The 22,773-nt window shown below is 45.9% G+C and overlaps 1 protein-coding gene across 1 annotated transcript in view; it reads right to left on the bottom strand.

Annotated features, from left to right (window-relative positions):
- Positions 1-235: 235 nt before the first annotated feature.
- Positions 236-22,773, bottom strand: part of IL5RA (interleukin 5 receptor subunit alpha) — a 28,461-nt gene continuing 5,923 nt past the window's right edge. Inside the window, exons 6-10 of the mRNA XM_024124059.1 lie at positions 21,748-21,893; positions 18,272-18,410; positions 6,225-6,321; positions 4,869-4,953; positions 236-322 (exon numbers count right to left, since the gene is read on the bottom strand). Coding sequence (XP_023979827.1) covers positions 236-322; positions 4,869-4,953; positions 6,225-6,321; positions 18,272-18,410; positions 21,748-21,893 — 554 coding nt within the window. The remainder of the gene's footprint in view (positions 323-4,868; positions 4,954-6,224; positions 6,322-18,271; positions 18,411-21,747; positions 21,894-22,773) is intronic.

Below are 22,773 nucleotides of genomic sequence, written 5' to 3'. Positions count from 1 at the left end.
CTGTCTGTTTGCGGTACGCGGGCCTCTCACTGGTGTGGCCTCACCCGTTGCGGAGCACAGGCTCCGGACGCGCAGGCTCAGCGGCCACGGCTCACGGGCCCAGTCGCTCCGCGGCATGTGGGATCTTCCCGGACCGGGGCGCGAACCCGGTTCCCCTGCATCGGCAGGCGGACTCTCAACCACTGCGCCACCAGGGAAGCCGCGTGAGTTGGTTTTGACGATGCTCCAGGGACAGTCAAAACACGGAGTCCTCCAGGGTCTCAGATCCAGCCTCCTCCGCATGGCTTATGACTTCAATTTCTGTTTCACTGGAACCAGTTTTCTGCAAAACAAACCATCCTTCCTTAGATGTCTTTTAGAGAACTTTCTGAGTCTTTGAATTTCTTTACAATTGGTTTCAAGTCAATTTTGTTTATGAAAATAGTAAATGGTCACTGAAGAAAATGCGGAAAATAAGTAGGAAGAAAACCAGAAAATACCGATGAACTTAACTCCCAAGCACAGCCCACTGTTTGTCTTCAGTGCTTTTTTCTAGATAGTTATCTTTACAGTTATTTGAAGAGCTTTATAAGTGGATTTCTTTCTGCGTAGCATCACATCCTATTTTAAATTACATACAGCCAGCCCTCGGTATCCACGAGCTTCACCCTTTTACATAACGGACTCGAGTGTCTGCGGATGTTGGTGCCCGCCGGGTCTCCTGGAGCCATGCTCCCTGCAGATGCTGAGGGATGACTGTATGTTCTTTGGCTGCCTCATTTTGAATAGTTCCATTGTATGCCATCCACAGTTGACTATAGTCTTCCCTTAAATAGGGGTATTATGTCCAATTTTGGCTCTTATAAATAATGCTGATATTAATTACAAAATTCATGACCAAAAAAATACCTCCGGTAAGAGACTGTATTCCTTGACCCCCTTTACTCATTCAGCACATCTTTTTCATATTTTTTTAAGTGAAGTATAGTTGATTTACAGTGTTGTACCGGTCTCTGCTGGACAGCAAAGTGACTCAGTTCTACACATATATATTATTTTTTTATATTCTTTTCCATTATGGTTTATCACAGGATATTGAATATAGTGTTCTGTGCTATACAGTAGGACCTTGTTGTTTTTCCATCCTATATACAGTAGTTTGCATCTACCACCCCCAAACTCCCAGCCCGTCCGTCCCCCCCACCCCTCCCTTGACAGCCGCAAGTCTGTTCTCTATGTCTATGAGTCTGTTTCTGTTTTGTAGATAGGTTCATTTGTGCCATATTGTAGATTCCACATATAAGTGATATTATATGGTATTAGTCTTTCTCTTTCTGACTGACTTCACTTAATATGATGATCTCTGGTTGCATCCATGTTGCTGCCAATGGCATTATTTCATTCTTTATGGCTGAGTAGTATTCCATTGTACTGCATATACGTATCACATCTTCTTTATCCATTCATCTATCGATGGACATTTAGGTTGTTTCCATGTCTTGGCTATTGTGAACAGTGCTGCTGTGAACACAGGGGTGCATGTATATTTTTGAATTATAGTTTTGTCCAGGAGTGGGATTGCTGGATCCTATGGTAGTTCTATTGTTAGTTTTCTGAGGAACCTCCGTACTGTTTTCCATAGTGGCTGCACCAACTTACATTCCCACCAGCGATGTAGGAATCATTTCACACCTGTGTTTTTTTGGCTGCGCTGGGTCTTAGTTGCAGCACGTGGGATCTTTTTTAGTTGTGGCACGTGGGCTCTCAGTTGCAGCATGCATGTGGGATCCAGTTCCCTGACCAGGGATTGGACCCGGGTCCCCTGCATTGGCAGCGTGGAGTCTTAACCACTGCACTGCCAGGGAAGTCCCAGTACATTTTTTGCCCTGGACACCATGTGATGCATTGAATACGCAGTGATGAACACGGCAACTGTGCTCTCTGCCTTATGTACTTTTAATAGGTTGTTGTCTACTTAATCTCGGAAGGAACCCTCTCCGGTTACCAGTGTAGAAACAAAGAATGGCTGGAAACCAGTCTGTGAAAAATGGAAAGCTCAGAACAAGAGTTTTTTCAGTGAGTCTTTTTTATCACTAAAAAGCTCATCCCCTCCTTCTCCCTCCCTCTCCTCCCACCAGAACCTGTCTCTTGAACATTACAGAACAATTTCTACCTCAGGCCTGGACAAGCAAAATCATGCTTAACAGCCTCTCTGGGTTGGCAGCTACCCTCTGAATCCCAGGATTCTGGGTACCAACATCAAGCTTAGAGGTGTGAGCAGTGATGAAAAGCAGAGGGTTTCCTTTCCCACCAGCGGGAGGCTTCCTGGCGGTTTACCCATAACGCTAATGGGCCCCCTCGTTGTCCTTGTAGCAAAGCCCCCAAAAGTGGGTTGCACAGGCTCTGCCTTTGAAGGTAGAGGCTGGGGCACTGCCACACGTGGCCCAGCTGTGGTCAGCTCTGTACTGAGGCACCTACTCCTCCAAGTGGAGGTGGTAGAACCGAGAGCAGGAGGTGACCCTTCATTTCCCCAATTCTCCCCACTCTCCCCCTCCACCCTGCAGCCCTCCCGCCCCACCCCGTCCCTCTCACTGATCTGTTTTTCCTGACCCGCTGCAACGTGAGAGGAGAGTGCGTTGTCCGGAAGAGCTTGGTAGTGATGGGTTTTGACATACATCCTTTGCTTATTCTGAAACCAGCCTGTCTGCCCCAAGAGTTGTTGTTTTGCACTCATGACTTGTTTTTTTTTTTTTTTGGCTGCATCGGGTCTTAGTTGTGCAGGCTTCTCTCTAGTTTTGGCGTGTGGGTTTTCTCTTCTCTAGCTGTGGCTCACAGGCTCCAGGGCATGTGGGCTCTGTAGTTGGCAGCACATGGGCTCTCTAGTTGAGGCGCTGACCTCAGGAGTTGTGGCGCTGGCTTTGTTGCCTCGCGGCACGTGGGATCTTAGTTCCCCAACCAGGGATCAAAGCCATGTTCCTTGCACTGGAAGGCGGATTCTTTACCACTGAACCACCAGGGAAATCCCCATGACTTGATTTTAATTAACAACAAATCCCAAACTTACACAGTAAGCTGTTAAGCCAGTTTCTTTTACCAACCTCAGAATGTGCAAGGAAATCTTTGGGGGCTGTGAAGGGAAATGAGATACCAGCACTAAGATGTGCTATTAAGAGGCTGGGACAGATGACTTGAGTCTGCTGCTTACACCACAGGTGCTTTCCAGGCATGAGTGTGCCAGATCCACGAGGGATCCACAGCACGAATTCACAGGAAGCGAAACAAGTTTCACAGTGGGGCACACTTTCCTTCCAGAAAAGCTACGGGTTAACAAGAGCAAGCCGGCGGTCCCCCTGATAAAGGAGACCACAAGGGTGGAACTGAGGGTAGGGGTGACTCTTGGGCCAGCCTTGATTCTCTGCTTCAGTAGGTCAGTAACTGTCATCCGCTAAATCATCCCAAACACCCGAACTGCAAACTCTAAAGAAAGGTCACCGCTTACTGCAGTGATCCATTTTGGTGAGTGAGTGATCGACCCAGACGCCCCTACAACCAGTCACCAGTTGACTCGTCCTACCGTGAGTAACTTTATCAGAGAGAAAATGAAATTTGTTAAGAGAATTGCTTGATGAGGGTCTGCAGTGTGCAGCCTGTGGGCTGAGTCTGGCTCGTTGCCTGATTTTGTAAATCAAGTTTTATTGGCCAGAGCCATTTGCATATTGTCTGTGGATGTTTTCCCACTACAGTGGCAGTGTGATAAAGCATTTGGCCCTTGAATGTTTACTATCTGGCTCTTTACGGAAAGTCGGCTGGCCCCTGATCTAAATAACCATTCAATTTAAGGACAGATTTGACAAGCAACCTGCAATACACTGAACAGCACAAGACCTTGCTAACAAAAATTAAAGAAAACCTACAAAAATAAGGTGAGATGTCATGTTTACAGATCGGAAGACTCGTTCTGTTTAAGATGTCGCTTCTCCCCAAGTGCACCTATAATACAAGACAATCCTGATCAGGATCCCAGCAGCTTTTTTTGTTGAAATTGATAAACCGGCTCTAAAATTTATGTGGAAATAAAAAGGACCTAGAATAACCAAAACAACTTTGAACAGTCATGTTTGGAGGCCTTACACTACCTGGTCTCCAAGTTTACAACCAAGCTGTAGTCATCAAGTCAGTGTTATATTAGCGTAAAGGTAGACAAATAGATCATTGAAATCTAATAGTCCAGAAATAGACACAGATATACATGGACAACTTATTTTCAACGAAGATGCCAAGGCATTTCACTAGGGAAAGGATGACTTCTACCATGTGATGCTAGAGCAATTGGATGCCATTGGTAAGTGAGCGTTCAGTTAAGCCTAAGTGCCCTGAATGGTTAACAGCGCCTAAGAAAACATATTTGGGGAAATCATTTGCCTTTTCTATGGTTCTTTATACTAAGGAACTAGGAAAAATCCCGCTGAAAAACTTTACTGATTGAGGTACCCATGTGTCGAAACTCTGATTGTTAGAACGTCAGAGCTGAACAGGTCATTGGACCATCTCATCTGTGCCCCTTACTGTGCAGAAATGGAAGTCAGGGCCCATGGGGTTGAAGGAATTGCCCAAGGTCGGTTAAGAGCTGGGTGATAGAAAATAAAAGTTCAAGTCTGACTGGTGAGGACAGTCATAATTGAGTAGGACCTTTGCAATATCCAAAGACTGTAATGAACATATATTAAAACAATCAGCCGAAGAGCAGAATGACTGAAGCAACATGAAGACACCTGGCCTCCTGGGTAAAGACCCTGCCTTGTACCATGGAAAACGAATGACCCAGTGACAGATCCCGGGGGACCCAACCCTGGGCAGATATGACATATCATAAGAACCTTCAATATTACCTCATAGTTGATGGTTACAAAGAATTCTTTAATATTACTCTTTGGTGCCGGAACAGGTGGAAACAACTTGGTCCATAAGTGGCATCTGAAAACAGAGTAAAGGAGGGAAATAGATAAGCAAGAACAGCCTTTCTTGTCCTTAAATATCTACTCTCAAAATTGACCTCGTTAATCCCTGGACCTGCTGTTTTATAAATTCAAAATCTTCATTGACTAAGACTTCCGAATATCTACATTTTAATAATAGTTGAAGACCTTGGGGGTACTGCAAGGCTCTGATGTGACTTCTGAGTCATCCAAGAAAGACAAAATGGCAGTTGCTTCACGTTGGTGCGTGTTACCAGGCCTGATTTCTGACAATGATGTACATCAAGTGCGTGGGGCCCCGGGGTTACCCACGATGCTGGTAGGCGGCCCCTCCCCCTAGGCGCCAGCTCCCAGGGTTTTTTTTACTGTCTTTTTCCTCTCCTTTGAGCTGCCAACCGCCCCCCAGCCTATAGATGCCATCTGATAAGACATTTATAATAGTGAAGCTCTTTAAAATAAAAGTCACTTTCTGAATTATGAAAAAGCTAAGATAGAACATGTTCTGCAGCCTCCTAAGTGGCACTTGGCCTTCCTGGATGCCAGAAGGGATGAGAAGTTCTTATGGGGCCATTTGCAAACTCTAGGTTTGGCCACCAAATCTGCATGACACTTCCAGAATCTGTGTCTGACCTGGGAACGATCAGCCGGTAAGGGACTGGATGACCGAAGGGCCAGGGTAGGAGTTGGTATCTCATAATTGGGGATCATAACACAGGAGGCACCAACCACAGTGAGTTCAGCATCCAATAGGATGCCTTTCTTTACCCAAGACGTAACAAGCATGCCCTGGGGGCTCAACAGAGGCAACCAAGTACGGAGTGGAAGGCAGTCAGGGCATCAAAAAAACACAAATGTAAAAACCTTCATAGAGGGACTTCCCTGGCATTCCTGTGGTTAAGAATCCACACTTCCACTGCAGGGAGCACGGGTTTGATGCCTGGTTGGGGAACTAAGATCCCGCATGCCACGCTGTGCAGCCAAAAAAAAATCCTTCACGGAGATGAATAGACTGTTGACAAATTCAGGAAGGGGGTATCTAATGACTGAGGGCTGTGTTGTGCTCTGTGTCCAGTTTCTGTAAATCACCTACTGTTTCCAAGTTTTTTATTTGGGTCCACACTCATCTTGGAAAGGCTGTCCAGGAAGACACAAAAATGTCGTAAATTCCACCTGCTAACAAGAACCCTCCATCCAGTGGATGCATGGCAAGAAGGTAAAAATCTAATATTTAGATCCCAGTGAAAGCACCCAAATAAAAAGAATACCTACATTCTGCAGATGAGTAAGAAAATTAACAAGATAAAGCAGATGGTCACCGTAACTGCAATAAGGAACCATTTTGTCCAGGGATTCTGCTCATCGTTTCCTAATGGGGAAAAAAAAAAAAAAAAAAAAAAAAGTAAATCAGAACTAGAATCATCAGCAGAAAAGAGAGATGACTACACTAGGGCATAAAGGGGCTTGGGTCTGAGTTGAAGGTGCTGGGTGATGCTGGGAAGGTAGCTTAACCTCCCCGAGCTTTAGATTTCTCACCTGTAAAATGGGGCGGGGTGGGCACGGAGCATCCGTCTCACAAAGTTGATACAAGAGTGAAATGAAATAACGGCAATGGCAATGAGGCCACTTTTAATCTTGAGGCATTATTTAATCAGTGAGCAGATATTTATGGAGTATATTCTAGGTAATATGCCAGCTGGCTCTTGGAGCTTAGCAGCTTTTGGTGACTGCTAAGGTTTTTAGATGAAAAAGGTACAAAAATGTAAGCCTACTCAGTAACCTAATTGCAGTACAATCAAAACATTTTACAAACTTGGACTTATAGAGGAAATACAGTGTGGGATAATACTCATACAATTCACAGCAAAGGTATCAGACTCGGTTGTAAGTTTACAATCTGAATTATCCTCACAGCACCTCTTAGGATTATACCTGTTTCACAGATGGGAACGTAGATGCTAACTTGATTCAGTACAGAAAGTATAAATATGCCACATGCTGCCCGACTATCTAGTTAAATTTGCTTCTAATCTATACTCAAGGATAGATTCTTCTGTGGGCTTTGATGATAGCTTTGGGGTGTGTGTGATTTTTTTTTTTTTTAAGGTACTGGAAATACCGTCAAGAAAAACCCAAGGCCATCTACCAAATGGTGTTTAAAGGGTAACCTGCTTGCTAAACTGTCTGATTCATTTTTAGAGAAGAATGCAAATCTTGAGTTATCTCCCTGAATGCATGGGTCCTTTCTGTATTCATTCATTCCTTTATTCACCCATTTAGCCAATATTTATTGGGCTCCTGTTACGTGTGGGACATTATACACGTTGCTGGGAGACAGCGTTAAAAGAAGGCATGTGAACCCTCCCTTCCTGCACGTTGAGGGAAGAAGTCGATAAGCAAATAAAGACACAGGTAATTTAGTGACTGCAGCTCTAAGTACAGAGGTGAGATATACACCCCACACCAGGAGAAGCAGGTCGTAATCCTTGGTTTGCCATTAACGGTTTCTATTATAAAATGAGAAGTGAATGTAAGTGGAATTTTCAAGTCCCTTGTAAGTATCTTAAGACTTCCAAAAGCCCCCAAATACTTAAAACTCAAATCTTTCCAGGTATCAGGATGGAGAGATGTCTTGAGGATTTAATGCTAGTGATTCCAATGTTGCCTTGATCTCGTGCACTATTTTTTTTTGTTTTTCTGGCCTCCTGAGAACTCTTACTTGAGGTTTATCTTCTACCTCCCAGCAGCTTTAATCTCTCCTCCTTCATCTCTTCCCTTCTGCTTTCAAATATTCATAGAGTCCTTTATCTTGAATAAGCCATTACTTTGCCATCTCTCCCAACTATCATCCAATACCTCCTTACTTTATTTCCCAGCCTCATTTCTTGAATAAGGGATTCAGGCAGCTTCATTTTCCCATCTCAGAAAGCACTTTAAAAATTTGCTGGTGGCTTCCTCCTGGTTGAAGCCAAAGGACGGTCAGTTTCTTTTTCCAACTTTATTTTTCCTGACCTCCCTCCTGAATTCAGATTTGATGGTTGCACCCACCTGGAAACCAAGCCACTGGCTCCTTTACCCAAAGATTCCTCTTCTTCAATATCATTTCCTTCCCCCCTTTTTAATTTCAACTGCGCCTCACTGCTCAGCCTTAACCTTTTGGTATTTTCCGCTATGGTTTATTCTTTGAACTTTGAAATGTTTGTTGAGCACAGCTTCATCTTTTAATTCCCTGGCATCCTCTCCCGAGCCTTTATCCCTGCCCAGCTCCCAGTCTGGATCTGAGACCGCCTGTAGGTAGAACCCACTGGGATGCGTCTCCAAGCTGACAACATTCAAAACCAAACTCACACCCTTCTTCACATCGAAACAACTTCCCTCATAACTTCCTCATTCTGGTCTCCCGTCTTCCAAGATCCCAAACTGGAATCCTTGCAAGACACTTGGATTCTCCTCATTCTCTGTAGCCCCTCCCTCCTTTCCTCATCGACTTGGTTTACACCAGTACGTCACACCCAACCATAAATGCAAGAGAACCAGCCATATGTATACACATATCCCCTCCCTTTTGGATTTCCCTCCCATCCAGGTCACCACAGAGCACTGAGTGGGGTTCCCCGTGCTCTACAGCAGGCCCTCGCTAGTTACCTATTTCATACCCAGTGGCGTGTATATGTCCATCGCAACCTCCCAATTCATTCCACCTCCCCTTTCTCCCCACCACCGGTGTCCACACGTTTGTGCTCTACATCTCTGTCTCTATTTCCGCTTTGCAAATAGGTTCATCTGTACCATCATTAATGCAAGATATGCATGCTTTTGTCTCATGACTTTGCCTTGTCTGGAAACCTGGGTTCTATTCTTAGCTTGTTGTGAAGGTGGCCGTTCTGAGCCTCAGTTTCGTCATCTGCAAAAATGAGGAAGTTGAACCCTGACCCTTAAGAATGCTCTCAATGCAGCACATTTTTTAGTACCCCTGACCCAATCCACGGCATTGTCATTTGGTGTATACTGACCTCTCACAAAATTGACTTTAGTATATTTTCATTGGTGAAAGTTGTAGAAAAGAACAAAAAAATGAAAGTTATCACAAACCAGCAGTCACCAATAGCTTATCTTCTATACATGTTTTGACATTCCCTTTTTAGGTACCAGACACTCTGCAAAGTGCTCACCTTGCAATCTCACTTGAATTCTCACAGCAGTGCTTCAGGGTGGGCACTGCTGTCCTAGTTTGATGGATGGAGGAGCTGTCGCAGAGAAGGGCGGAGGGGGTCAGCTGAGGGCCACAGCTAGTAGCTGGGGGTGAAGCCCAGGACGCGCTGAGCAGCGTGCCCTTAACCACGGTGCAGGGACCCCGTCCCCCTGCCAACCACCCCCAAACGCAGGACCAGCTGCATGGGCAGGCGCTTCACGGAACACATCCTAAACATTTCTCTGTCACGGAACACCCTCCCGAGCGTCCTCTTCCCGGCTGCGTACCACTTCCCTCCAAGGCAGCCCTGTTTTGTTGTTGTGTCTCAGCTGTTGGACGTGGCTGGGTTTGCAGGCTGTGTCTCCAGTAGAAGGGGGCTGCCTTGTAGGCTACCACTCCTCCTGATGTTCCCTAGGCTCTAGCCAGGACTGAATCACTTTATTTAAAATCTCTGACCATGGTGTTGAAAAAGAAGTTTCATGTATTTATAGCTGTTTTACAAACAGGTGGTAGCCACACTTTGGCTCTCTGAGGCTCTGCTTTTCATCATTTTACAAACCTTTTATTTTCTCAAATCCCATAGACACTCACTGGTTGTAGGATTAGTATTTAGTTTTCTGGATTGTCACCGAGTGTCCCGTTAAACCTAGTTTTTACTGCACTTGCACGTAGCTAATATAAAGAGCAACTGGGACGAACTAGTACCGTGAAATCAAATACCAGCTCGCTTTATTTCCCACTCTGATTTCCTGAATAAGGGATTCTGCCTGCCTCCTTGCCCCATCTCTGAAACTCACTATAGCACACTCTGAACCATTATGCAAGTCCCCTAACAAGTACATTCAGAAACTCTAGACTCATATACATGGAATATAAATGTAGCAAGGGTTACGCCAGTAGCAAAATTATTCCTGTTTACAAGTAGGTTAAACAGGTGAAGCTTGAGTCCTGCAGAAAGAATGAGTGGTGTTATCAATATTATCAGGGTGGCACCCTGGGTCCCGTTGGTGTCTCAAATTGTGCAATTCTCTGCAGGCTGGTATGTCAGGTCCTGATAAAAGTGCCGTTCACTTCTGAGCGTGCTTACACAAACCTTTTCAGTTAAACCACTCTCTAGCTGTTCACTTGAGCGCTCACGTTGATAAGTGAAGATTCTCTCTGAATTAACAAAACCTCTTTGGAGAGGCAACTGATTTTATTTCTTTTGATCAAAAAAAAAGTTAGTGGTGCATGCAAGGTACTATGTGGAAAGCAAAGTCACCGTCACTGCCTGGAGGGAGGGGGCACGTGAGTCATTTCTCCCCGCCTGGTTTCTGCAGTGTCCCACCTTGCTTCAGAACTACTCCCCTACCGCCACCTGAGAACAGAGCTAACCCCCCAGACAGCAGAGCCGAGGTCAGCTTTACTGCAAAGAAAACCTAAACTGGGAGGTAAATTCAGTGCAAGAAAAAGGTTTCACATGTTCACTACCAAATAGAAATTGCTTGGGGATTATCTACCGTTACGTTATTTATTAATGCAAAAACGAAGTTGAGAGTCAATTATGTAAGTAAAATGAATTAAAGACAGCACCTCCTCTGATTTCACTGAAGGTAGAACAGGGGTGCATTTCCCACTGACAGTGTATATCCTTCTGGTCAAAATGATTAAGAATTTTAATTCTGTAAAAGTTGGGAGGCCCCTCAGTACATCATTAATTTGAATTCTGGGGTCTCTGACGTTGGACATTTTCTTTTTTTTTTTTTTTTTTTTTTTTGCCTCTCACTGTCGTGGCCCCTCCCGCTGCGGAGCACAGGCTCCGGACGCGCAGGCTCAGCGGCCGTGGCTCACGGGCCCAGCCGCTCCGCGGCATGTGGGATCCTCCCGGACCGGGGCACGAACCCGCGTCCCCTGCATCGGCAGCGGCATGTGGGACCCTCCCGGACCGGGGCACGAACCCGCGTCCCCTGCATCGGCAGGCGGCCTCTCAACCACTGCGCCGCCAGGGAAGCCCTGGACATTTTTTTAAGAACAAGTGTTTCCAGGTAACTTGAATCTTTTCTCTGACTCAAGAATGAGTTTTCTGCCGTTAAAACGGAAGCCACAGACGTTTCGATTCAAGAAATTGATGGGCGCCACTGTTTGGTTATGCAGAGATGAGCTTTAGAAAGACGAAGTCACAAAGCCTGTCCTGCCAAGGAGAAGAAGCCCTTCAGACTCTGCACCTCATTTTAGGATGTTCTCCCAATATCGACAACTTGGAGCATTTGGGAGTTCAGCTGTCTGGTTTCTCGGTGACCTTGGCTTCCTCAGTTTCTGACGTCTTGACCATTTAACCTTGAGAATTAGCCAGCTACTGAAAATTCTGCTCGTGCTGTATGTCCTGGGAGTGTACGGTGGGAAAGGGACAGAGGGGGACGAGGAGCATGGCGGTTAAAGAGAAGCAGGCCCTGGACCTAGTCACAGCTCGGCCTCTGGCTGCCCTCAGAGCTTTGTCAAATCATTTTCCTCCTGGTGCTGCAGGTCCACTTGTTCTAGAATTGTATGATCTTTGTAGTTCAGACTGATAACTCTTAGAAGATCGATTTGGTTTGGAGGCTTGTTCCACCTTTAAGCTGTTCATACAAGTATGGCCTTTAGGGATTCCATATTGCATTTGAATCTAATTTCAGACTCAACAATAGGTTCTGCAGGAAAAGAGCTCATTAGTAAATTGATGGGGCTCTTCCAGTGAAGCAGCCCTACTCTGTTAAACCAGCAGGCGCTAGGAGGAGTTCTGAGGGCACTGACAGGGCTGGATAACTGAGAGGACGCAGGTGCATTAGTCTACGAAGCCTCCTGCGCTTGTCTCTCATTAGAGCGGGAGGCCGCAGCATCGTCTGTGAAGGGACCCGCCAAGCCGGTCACAGGCTCACAATGCAAGCAAAAATCATAAGCAAGCCCTTTGGGTGGGTGAGCTTTCTAAGGCAGCTGTCAAGTGGATTGTGGGAGTGTTTTTTTTTTTTTTAGGGAAAAAAAAATCCCTTTACCTGATTTCGGGAGAGTGAGAGAGAGGGTTCGGCAAATGCGGCCTCAGTGGACAGAACATAGGTAGTCCGGGGTCCAGAGCAAAACGCACAAAACGTGTTCTGTGTTCATCTGGGGAAATTGGGCTCAATGACCCCGAATATGGAAAGGACATGGAGATGCTTGGGATGGGGGGGGTGTATGTGCAGGTGTACCTTCACGCACTCAGGATTCCCTAGAGGGATCACTGCCCTACCGTTGGTCTGCATTTGTCCTCGGTAGGACACGACTTGATGAGACTAAATAGAGAAACTCCTCTTTGCCATCCTTTTCTTCTTTGCAGACTTTTGCACACAGCACCGAGTGGTGTGTGCTTTCTGGGGCCCTAGGCAACCCAGAACTTTCTTCCCTGTAAGGGGTTTGCTGGCCCTGTTCTACCAACCTGCTACCCCAAGAGGGGAGTCCCACCTTCCTCCCATCATCTGGCGGGCCTGTCTCGAGGCAGAGGTCACGCGTGGCCGTCTGGCGTGGACACCACACCTCCAGGCGGCCGGGCCTGAAAGCACCGGGGAGCTCCCTGCCCCTGACATTTGGGGACAGAAGCTGAAGGCTCCCTGCTGGCCCTCCCTCGGGCCACGGGGCTGAAGTGGTCCTGCTCCCCTGTTGGCAAGGAGTAAGCGGTAGGGCTGCCAGGCGTGGGTCTACCAGCCTGGAAACCACAGGAGCCTGGGGAAGAGGAAACAGTGGATCAAAGCGGCCACCACATTTCCCAACCCGAAAGCCCCCATTTACAAAGAAAACCCAGCATCGTCACAAGTTACATCAGCCTCAGGGAAGCCAGGTGGGTTTTTCAAGTTCCTGACTGGGTCACCTTTTTATTCCTCAGTCAGTTTTTGTCACTAATGAGCCAGAAGCCCTCCATTTCTTCACAGAAGCATTTGAATTTGCAAAAGTCATTTGGAAGACCCAGGGAAAGTGGATCTGAGCCCTCTGCAGTGTCTGCCCTTCACCTTTCTCCTTCCTGGTTTTCTCCCTTGTTCACGACAGCGTGAGGATGTAAACAGAAAGATGGTGGCGAAAAGAAAAAGAGCACAGGCGCGGAGTCTGAGGGTGGAGCCGGCCACGTGGAAAATGTAGGAGGTAGGCTGGAGGATCTCCAAGGTGACAGCAAGCCCTCCAGGTTTTGACTCCACGTGCCCTGGGGCCGGGGTGCCGGCTTTCCTCACTCATTCACAGCCCATGAATGTCAAGTCCGAGGACAAAGGCCCCAGAGTTTCCCTGCGGGAGCCTTGCTTCCAACCCAGCCCCAGTTCTTACTTCCCTCCCTGATTTTCTGCTTCCACCTCTTTTCATGAAGTCCTTACCGATTCCAGAACGTGTGATGTGACTCTAAGACTCCCCCCACCCTAAACACACAGACAAGCAACCAAACTGTGACAGAAAGCCACGGCTAGGATTTCCTGTGAGTAGCAGGTCTCGAGGAAGATGCCCCGAAAGGAAGCCGCCGCCCGTGTCGACCTTGACCGCACAGCTGAGCCATCTGAGAAATGCGGTGAACTTTCCCCTACTCCCCGGGGTGTAAGTGCTACACATCTCAAGCCTAAAGCAATATATGTTTTTTGTAAATACATTTTAATTGGTACCTGGTACCGTTATCGAATAGATCCTGGCATTCAGATACGGCCTTCAGCGATGTCAGGGCAAAACCCAATTGTTTGTTTGAGGGGCAGGGCCTGTGCTGGGGGGAAGACCCGTCACTGATACGCTGGACTCAGAGCCACCGAGCCTGACCAGCAGCGCGGCTGGGTGGACGCATGTGTAACACCCTTTTCCACGGGGAAGGGCATTATTGAAGGAAACTTTATTTTCATTATTGCTTGTTTCCTGCATGATATTTGAGCTTCCGAGAGGGGAGAGAGAAGAGAAGATGATGGACTTGAGAAAAGGAATATCTTCACCCAGACCAGAAACCACTCAGGAGACACCAGGTTTTGGTAAACAGGAGATGGCCCAGATAATAAGGGAACAGAAGAGTCCGGAAGTTAAGAAAGTTGCAAAAGGAGGAAGAAGTGTGAAAAGTGGAAAGTTAGCCCTTCAGATAAGGCAGAGAAGGCAGCTGATAAGGAGGGCTGATAAGATGAAACTGCTCCTTCCGTCTGAGAAAAAAAAAAAAAAGAAGTATTCCATGTTCTGGAAATCCCAGCTCAGGAGGGCAGAGTTTCAGGGCAGGTGAAGAGCACACTGTGGCTGGCTGGACCCCTGACGGCTGCCCCTGTGCCTCTTGACACAAGAGTCCAGGGACGTTGCCGGCCGGAGCGGGACAGCAGTCCTGTCTCCTCCGCCCTCCCTTTTTATCAGTCAAAACTTACTCATCTGGTGTCTCTCTCTTGATTCAATAACGCTGGGTGATGATGGGTTAATTAGTAAATTGAATCTATTCCAATTTGCTAATTGACTCATATGTCACCTATTTGAGAATATTATCCATTAATAGCCACTTCTTGGCTGTTTGGTAACTACTGAATTATTTAATATCTCTGGGCCTCCGTTTCCCTCAAATAAAGGAGGTGGACTTAATAATGTCTAACAGAGAGGTGATATGTGAGTCGGGCCTTGGTGTGAAAGTGGAAGGGGAGGGCTCCAGGGTGCCACTTTTTAGACAAGGTAGGAGTGGAGGAAGGGTGTCTAGAGGAAGTGAATGGAGTGGGAACACTGCCTGGTAGGCTGCAAGCAGAGCGTTATTATTGCTGCATCCTCACCGGGTAAGGAAGAGCCGTGTGGAATGTCCCAGAGGAGCCCGAGCTTCCTGTGATGTTTATTCATCATCCTGATGACAGTAGAGAGCCTGCACTGATTAAATTCACTAATGATCCTAAAGTGAGCAGGGAGGTCAATTCCAGAAAGGATGGATTTATAAGGTGCGTGGTAATATTAATCAGCTCATCTTCATGACCAGGCTGGCAGCAGATGAAATGGGATTTGCCGTGGAGGCTGGCAGTGAGGCACACCTGAGAGCAAACGATAATGAGCCCGGTTCCAAGCTAGGAAGCTGTTATTGAGAAAATAATCATGGGGCGCCAGCTCTAAAGTGGAGAGTGAAAAATAAATTAAAAACAAGCTTAAAACAAACTCTCAGCACAGGTCACGATCTCTCTCTCAGCCCTTTTGTTGGCGGTTGGTGGGGGTAGGGGAACATGAAAGGCAGAGTAGGGGAGAACTTACAAGTGAGGTGGGGAAACTGAGAGCCAGAGGGGTTAGAGGTGACTGACTAGGTCGGGGGCAGCCGAACCCTGCCACGCTGGTCACCAGTCTGTCCCCTGCAGGGGTGACAAGAGATGGCCACGCCTTCGGATGACCTAAATGTAACTTGAGACGCCCTCTCAACACAGCTGTGGAAGCAGGCTCCGATTAGCGGGCTCACGAAATATTATCTCCGCATCTCTAGCTTCAGTCAAAGATCTAGGCACTGGAGAGCCACGACCAAAACCTAGAGCTCCTGATTTGTCTCTCGCTTTCTTCCGCTCTCTAAGTTCTAAACTCTCAACAGACAGCACTGATGAGAATTCACAACCCAAACACTAAAAAATCAGAACTGGCTCCGTAGCCAAGGTTCCCACCTTGGTCTCCAAGTTAGTTTGAGGTCCTCAAACAGAATTTTTTAAAAAGAAATTTAAAAAACTCTGAAACTGTATGCGCAGTGATCTTGGGAAGACACTCAGAAATGTGAATAATTGGGGGCCAATGAGTTTTCGTTCTTTGGGGAATAACAAAGCATTGAAAAAAAAATCCACCAAATGCGGGTCATGAAAATTAAGCTTGTACCGCAGGCATTTGAAGAAATTCATAGCCTTCTTGAAAATTCCCTGCGACGGAGTCACGTTTCTTCTGCTGGTCCCCCTCTCGGGGCGTAGAGTGGATTTCGTCTGTGCAGATAAAGCGGTGTGGAAGGGGTGCCTGCGTGCGGTGGGTCTGTTTCGTCAGGTTGGGGCCTGGACCTGGGGAGGATGCAGGTGGGAGGGGGAAAGACCGGCTTTGGCAGAAACATGAAGTAGGTGCAGTTGGCCGGTTCTCAGTTCCTTTTGTCCTTTCGGTTTCCTCTCCCAGCAAGGCTCAGGCTGGCCTCTGAGTCCCAGTGCGGTGATGTGGCGGGCGTGCCATAAGGCTGTGCTGGTCGTGTCACACAGCTCTAGGGGCTCCTTTCCCCTTTGGAAACTCAGCGACTCAGAAAGACCAGTCCCCTTGCCGACTCAGAACCCAGCTCCACTTCTCGGGTCTTTCCTTGTCTTTCCCAGTCTCCCTTGGAAATCTCCCTGCTATGCATCTGGTCTGACTTACATCCACATGGGCCCATGGGTCACTGCCCAGGAATGTCCTGCAGAGACACCCATTAGCCTAAGTGAATGAATGAAATGATAGAAAATCCTAGCATGTGCCGAAAGAAATCTCTCCTTAGGTACACCCTTCCGTGGAGCGTTAACTACCTGGTAGGATGAGGGAGATTGATATTCACGTGCTTGACCAGCCATAACCACAAAGTTAGCTACCAGGATCCCTAAATACGTCTTTAATTTGTTCAGCTCTGCAGCTTGCAGCGTCCCGGCCCCCATGCCATAGAGCTAAGGTCTCTGGTGCTGGCGTCAGTCAACTTGGGTTTGAATTCCTTCTCTGCCACTTACTGGCCATGCAGAGTTAAGCAAACTGTCTAAACTTTCGAAACCTGTTTTCTCATCTGCAGAACAGTTTGGTGGATAGGATTAGTGAAGCTAGTGCATGTGAAGCACTTAGCACAGGGCTTGGAAGATAGTCAGCAATAAATGTTATCTGCTGTCATTGTTTGTATTTCACAATAACCTGTGAGACAGGAGAGGTGGATATTAATTATCTCCTTAGTCCCGGGAATCCACGGACGGGCAGAGAGAAGTGGTTAGTTCAAGGGTATGTAGTCAGTACGTGCTAAGGCTGGCATGAAACCTGAGCTGTCTGTGGAAGACTCCAGAATTCTTCCCCCTCTTTGTGTCCTTGTAGCTCTCAGGCAGCGCTTAGCCACATAGGTCTGCGTCCCCAGGCTGCATGCCTGTGCCTCATACATGAGATACACCAGTTGTTGTTTAACTGGCCAAGATATGCAGACAGTAGCAAACACGGGGTGTGCATGTTCTAGCATCATGGTGCAAGGCCACCTCTCCAGGTTATGGAATTGCCATCTGACATAAAAGGAGAATGGAAATTTGCCCTTTCATTCAGAACCTCCATCATCACCCTTCTCCAATCCCACAGACAGATACAATGATCATAGTATTTGCCAAGTAAGCTAGTCAGTTTAATCATAAACAAAAACAGCTGCAGAACCAGTGCAGGAGCCCAGGTGATGCCCAGTCCTTTGGATCCTCTAGGTCTGCTATGCTGAGGGCCCAGGGCTGGATCCAGATTTTGTGGGCCCTGAGCTTATTCAGTTTTGGAATCTTCTTTATGAAATGAAACAAAAGTATAAATTCAGATTTAGGTATAGGAAAATGATAGAAATGGAGACCAGATTAGTAGTCGGCAGAGGTTAGGAATGGAGGAGAGGAGAGAGAAATGAAAGTAAAAAAGGGCAAAAGGAAGGACCCTTGTGGTGACATATACATGAACCTGCACATGGGATAACATTGCATAGAACTAATACACATGAAATCGATGAAATCTGAATAAGATCAGTGGGTTGTAGCAATGCCACTTTTTTGGTTGCCATATTATATTACAGTTTTGCAAGAAGTTACTCCTGAGAGAAACTGAGTAAAGGCTACATGAGCTCTCTTGACATTATTCCTTATGACTGCATATGAATCTACAGTTATTTCAAAACAAAAGAATTTAATTTGGAAAAACTGAATAGAAGTAGAACCAGGTAATCTGGAAAAAAAAAAAAAAAGGACTAGACTTTGGAAGGGCTCTTGCTAGTGAGAAGCTTGAACACTGGAGCTTCATTGGCCTCATGGTAAATCCACGTCTGGTCAAAAAGGCAGCAGACTGATAGAGGATGAGGCTTAGTAGGGACGTGAAAGCATTTCAGGACTCCCAAGTGAAGGTGTACACTTTCCAGGAGGATCTGGTATAACCACAAGTAAGGTCACTTGCTTTAAAATAAACACGAGATACTCACCCACGTAAATAGGCTGACTCCACTCACCGGAGGGTCCCACCGCTCTGCACACGGAGCTCACTGCTGCTCTCACTTGAATGGAATACTCAGAAATACCATCAGTTACAGAGATGAATGTATTGGTCGTCGTTTTTTCTGTCTAAATGGGAAAAAATAGCATTGTAAGAATCCCTGGACACGCAGTTTAAATTACGGCAATCATCAGGATGGGAGGTCGTATGTAAGTAACGTGACTCAGTATTCAGTGGCCCCTTTAAAATCAGTAAGACTCACATCGATTAGTTTATTCTAGACCGCTTCACTCTGGAGGTGTTGGCAGTCACCCTTGGGGGGGAAAGCTATGTAGTAACCAAAATAAATGAAACAGGCAATTGTAAGATCTAGATGAGCCATCCGGGTCCAGCCGATATTTCCAGAGTGAAAGGCTGGAGTGGCACATAGCAGAATGCATAACCTCCCTCGCTTGTCCCTGGATATTCTCTAATCAACTAACAATATCACATGGCTTCCGTCATATTCAACAGGATCCAGCAAACTAGTCTATGGCCGGTCTGGCCTGCTACCTGTTTTTGTAGGGACTGCAAGCTAAGAATGACTTACATATTTTTCAGTGTTTGAAAAATAGAAAAAGAATAATATTTTGTGACTCATGAAAAGTATATGAAATTGAAATTTCAGTGTCCACAAACACAGTTACTGGAACGCAGTTACGCCTATTTGCTTGTATTGATGGCAGAGTTGAGTAATTGTGACAAAAACGGTATGATCTGCAAAGCCTAAAATACCTACTATCTGGCCTTTTACAATGAAAGTTCGCTGATCCCTGATACAGTGTCTCACCCCAAGCCAGGGGGCAAGGAGCAAGGGGTGGCGGGGGCATAAGGAAGCAGAAAGAGCAAGGACCTTGAATCTAGGAAGAAGGGGGTTTGAATCCCAGGTCTACCTCCACCTCACTGCAGGGCAATTTCCTTGACCTCTCTGAGCCTCAGTTTTCTCATCTGTAAAATAGGAACCATACCACCTAATGGATTATTGAATTAAATGGAATTAACTTTGTAAAGCCCAAGTTTAAAGATATATTGGGTTGAATCCTATGAAAACTGATAATATTCAACAACCCATTTTTGACCTCCAAAAACAGCCATTTGGGGCAGTTCAACCTAATAATAAGCACCCAGTAAATGCCAGTTTGCCGTAGGCAACACAGGCTAACATTGTCTAGTGTTGAAATGAGGCTGTTTTCTCACAAACAAACCCTTCTTCTGTATCCTCTCTACTGGTCAGTGTCCCCACCGTGCAGCTACTACCCCAAACCCGAGATGTGTCCCCTGGCCGCCTGTACCTTACCTACTCCTGAATGTGTTTCTCCCTTCTTCGTCCCTGCTCCAAAACCACTGCCATTTTAGGTCTCATCATTTTTTTGCCTGGACCGTTGCAGTAGCCATGAAACTGGTATTCTATGTCCACATGTCCCCTCTCCGTCCATACCCAGCTTTCACGCTGCTACCAAAATAATTCTGCGATTCTGCACGTGTTCACATTTTTCTATCAAGCTAAACACTTTAGTGGTTTCCATTGCCTGTGACCATGGTTTTAAAAAGAGAAACCATTTCTTTTTTTAAACAAAACCTTAGAGTCATCCTGGGAGAAGTCCCAGTGTAAGAGCTAGAGTTACGATTCCAACGTTGGCCTCATGTCCAGGCTGACGAAATGACTGCCACTTGGCTGAAGGAACCACGCTCACTCGTGCTGTGGAGGTACTCCTCCTGCCCTAGAACCCCTGCCACGCCAGGTGTGGTTGGAGGGCTGGTGTGAGTCCGGAGCTGTTTGTTGCCGATCCTTGAGGAGATGAATGTAGAAATGGAGACAACAATTTGGGAGCTTTCATAGCAACGTGGCATTGCCATGGCGTCCAAGCCCAGGATCACTGGGCTTGTCTTTGGCTATGTGTGATTTTTGTAGCAAATCATTTTTATTGTACTTTACAGAAGTACCAATGTAGGGTGGATTAGAAATTTTAAAAAGAAAGCCAGTCTTTCACCGTGTGTGCTTAAATACATGGGGAAGTGCTGGCTAAAAAAAGTCCTTCTCTGCCTCTCCCACTAAGCAAGTTTCTTTTCATCCTTCAAGATTCCGTTCAGTTCTCCTCCCCTGGGTGGAGGCCCTGGCAGCTTGCTTTGTCCGCTCCCTCCTTTGTATCCACATTTACGATGGATCCACATTACTATCCACATTTACGATGGTCAGGCAGCTCTGAGGCTGAGTGAGTGCATCCAGTAGACCAGGCCCCTTGATAGCAGAAACAGTACCTATTTATGTCTGTATATCCCACAGAGAAGCCAGCTCGTAAATATTTATTAACCCGAATTGAACTGAATTGAATTTGTAAGGGAGAAGTTTGAATCCTGACTTCTATTCTATTCTTGCTTTGTGACTTTGGGCAACGTACTTAATCTCTCTGTGCCTCACTTTCCTGTAAAATGAGAATGATCATTACATAATAGAGTAACTGTGAGGATAATAGAGCATAATGCATAGTTGATGCTCAGTAAATATTGACTTTCATTCAGTTCCTTTCCCCTTGAACTTTTTGTCCATTAGGGCTAAGGAGGCAGGTTTTTTTTTAAGTTGTGGTAAAATGCACATAACACAAAAGTTACTATCTTAACCATTTTGAAATACACGGTTCAGTAGTAAAGTACGTTCACATCGTGCAGCCCATCTCCAGCACTCTTTTCATCTTGCAAAACTGAAACTACTCATTGAACAAAAACTCCCCATTCCCCCCTCACCCCAGCCCCCCAAAGCACCATTGTCTCACCATTGTCTTGATGAATTTGACTGCTAGGTACCTCATGTAAGTGGATTCATACAATATTTGTCTTTTAGTGACTGGCTTATTTCACTTAGCATAATGTTCTCAATGTCCATCCGTGATACCGTACATGTCAGGATTGTCTTCCTTTTTAAGGCTAGCAATATTGCATTGTATGGATAGACCACATTTTGTTTATCCATTCCTCTGTCGATGGACGCTTGGGTTGCTTCCTTCTTCTGGCTATTGTGAATAATGCCGCTGTGAACACGGATGGACAAAGATCTTTGAGACCCTGCTTTCAATTCGTCTGGATATGTACCCAGAAGTAGAAAGCTTGGGTCATATGATAATTCTATTTTTAATTTTTGAGAAATCCCCGTACTGCTTTCCGTAGCAGCTGCACCATTTCACCAACAGTGGTGCTAATGAACTTTTATCTGATCCGTTGCATTATTTTCAACCAAAAGTAATAGATCCTTTCAAGACAAAAAGCCAGTAAGGTTTGATTTATTTTCATAAAACCCAGGTAGATTGAGATTAGATTACCTTTTTGGCCTTGTTAGTTCCAAGGTGTAACCAGAGCAGTCACCGACAATAATTTTTTAAATGTCTCTAAAAGAAGTCTATCATCGAATATCAGAATGAGCTGAAGCATTACCTGAAAATACCCCTTCCTTGTGTTGTAAATTTTCACTTCGTAATCAAAGCAGTGGACCGGAAAAGCAGAAACTGGTTTCTCCCATTGGATGGAGAGACAAGTTCCTTCAATCTCTGCTGTGACTTTTGCTGGAGGATTTACTCGATCTAGGTTAAAGAACCGAGAGGTCGGTGATCACTGTTGATAAATCTAATCCACCCACATTTCTCAAGGCATCTCTAAGCTGAATCTTCTCGAGTACTGTACGCCAGGATTTAATCAACGAACCTGCAAGCCACAGGACTCCAGCGGCTCACATCTGACTCCCGTCTTGTGGTGCTAAAGGAGAGATCTCTCCCGTCACCCTCCACGATTCCTACTTCAAACGGCATCGAATGGTTAAATGCCTTTTCCTTCAGCTTACGGCAAGACGCAGCCCACCATCCATTTTTACTTCTCGAGTTGGACCGATCTGAGGGCAAACCTGATTGTGGAGAGAAAATGCCCTGGAGCCTCCACTAAGCCCTGCTCTATGAAGCAGGTGTGTGGCTGGACTGATTATTTCCTCTTCCTGGGCCTCAGTTTTTATTTCATTTTGTTTTGTGTATCTTATTTTGGTTTGTTGTGCGGATTTAGTTTTCTCTTACAGAAAAAGAACGGATTGGGCTAAACTTGTCTTTACATATAACTCCACAGTTCTTTCCCCTGAGATCTCACATGATTGTTTTATGGCCACTTGATGTGGATAGAGATTATATCTAAGTGAGTGGCCTTCTCTTAAGGTATGTGACTTAGATCTCACAGTTACATATGATCTCACAGAGTCATAGGGACGAGCTAAGAATGGGGCCCACTGGCTCCAGAGCCTACCATCCCCTAAGCCAAAAAATTTTTCATCAAAAGAGCATTTATTTCTTTTAGTAATCTGAGAAATTGGTCTCAATAAAATGAATATCACACAAGAAGATGCCCATGGTCTGTCCCAGGCTGTGTCCATTGACATCTTTTTTTTTTTTTTTTTTGTGGTATGCGGGCCTCCCTCTGCTG

Source organism: Physeter macrocephalus, chromosome 18, assembly GCF_002837175.3.
Source record: "Physeter macrocephalus isolate SW-GA chromosome 18, ASM283717v5, whole genome shotgun sequence".
NCBI classification, from domain to species: Eukaryota; Metazoa; Chordata; class Mammalia; order Artiodactyla; family Physeteridae; genus Physeter; species Physeter macrocephalus.
Note: the sequence above shows the minus strand (reverse complement) of the source record. Positions and strands in the feature narration are given on the sequence as shown.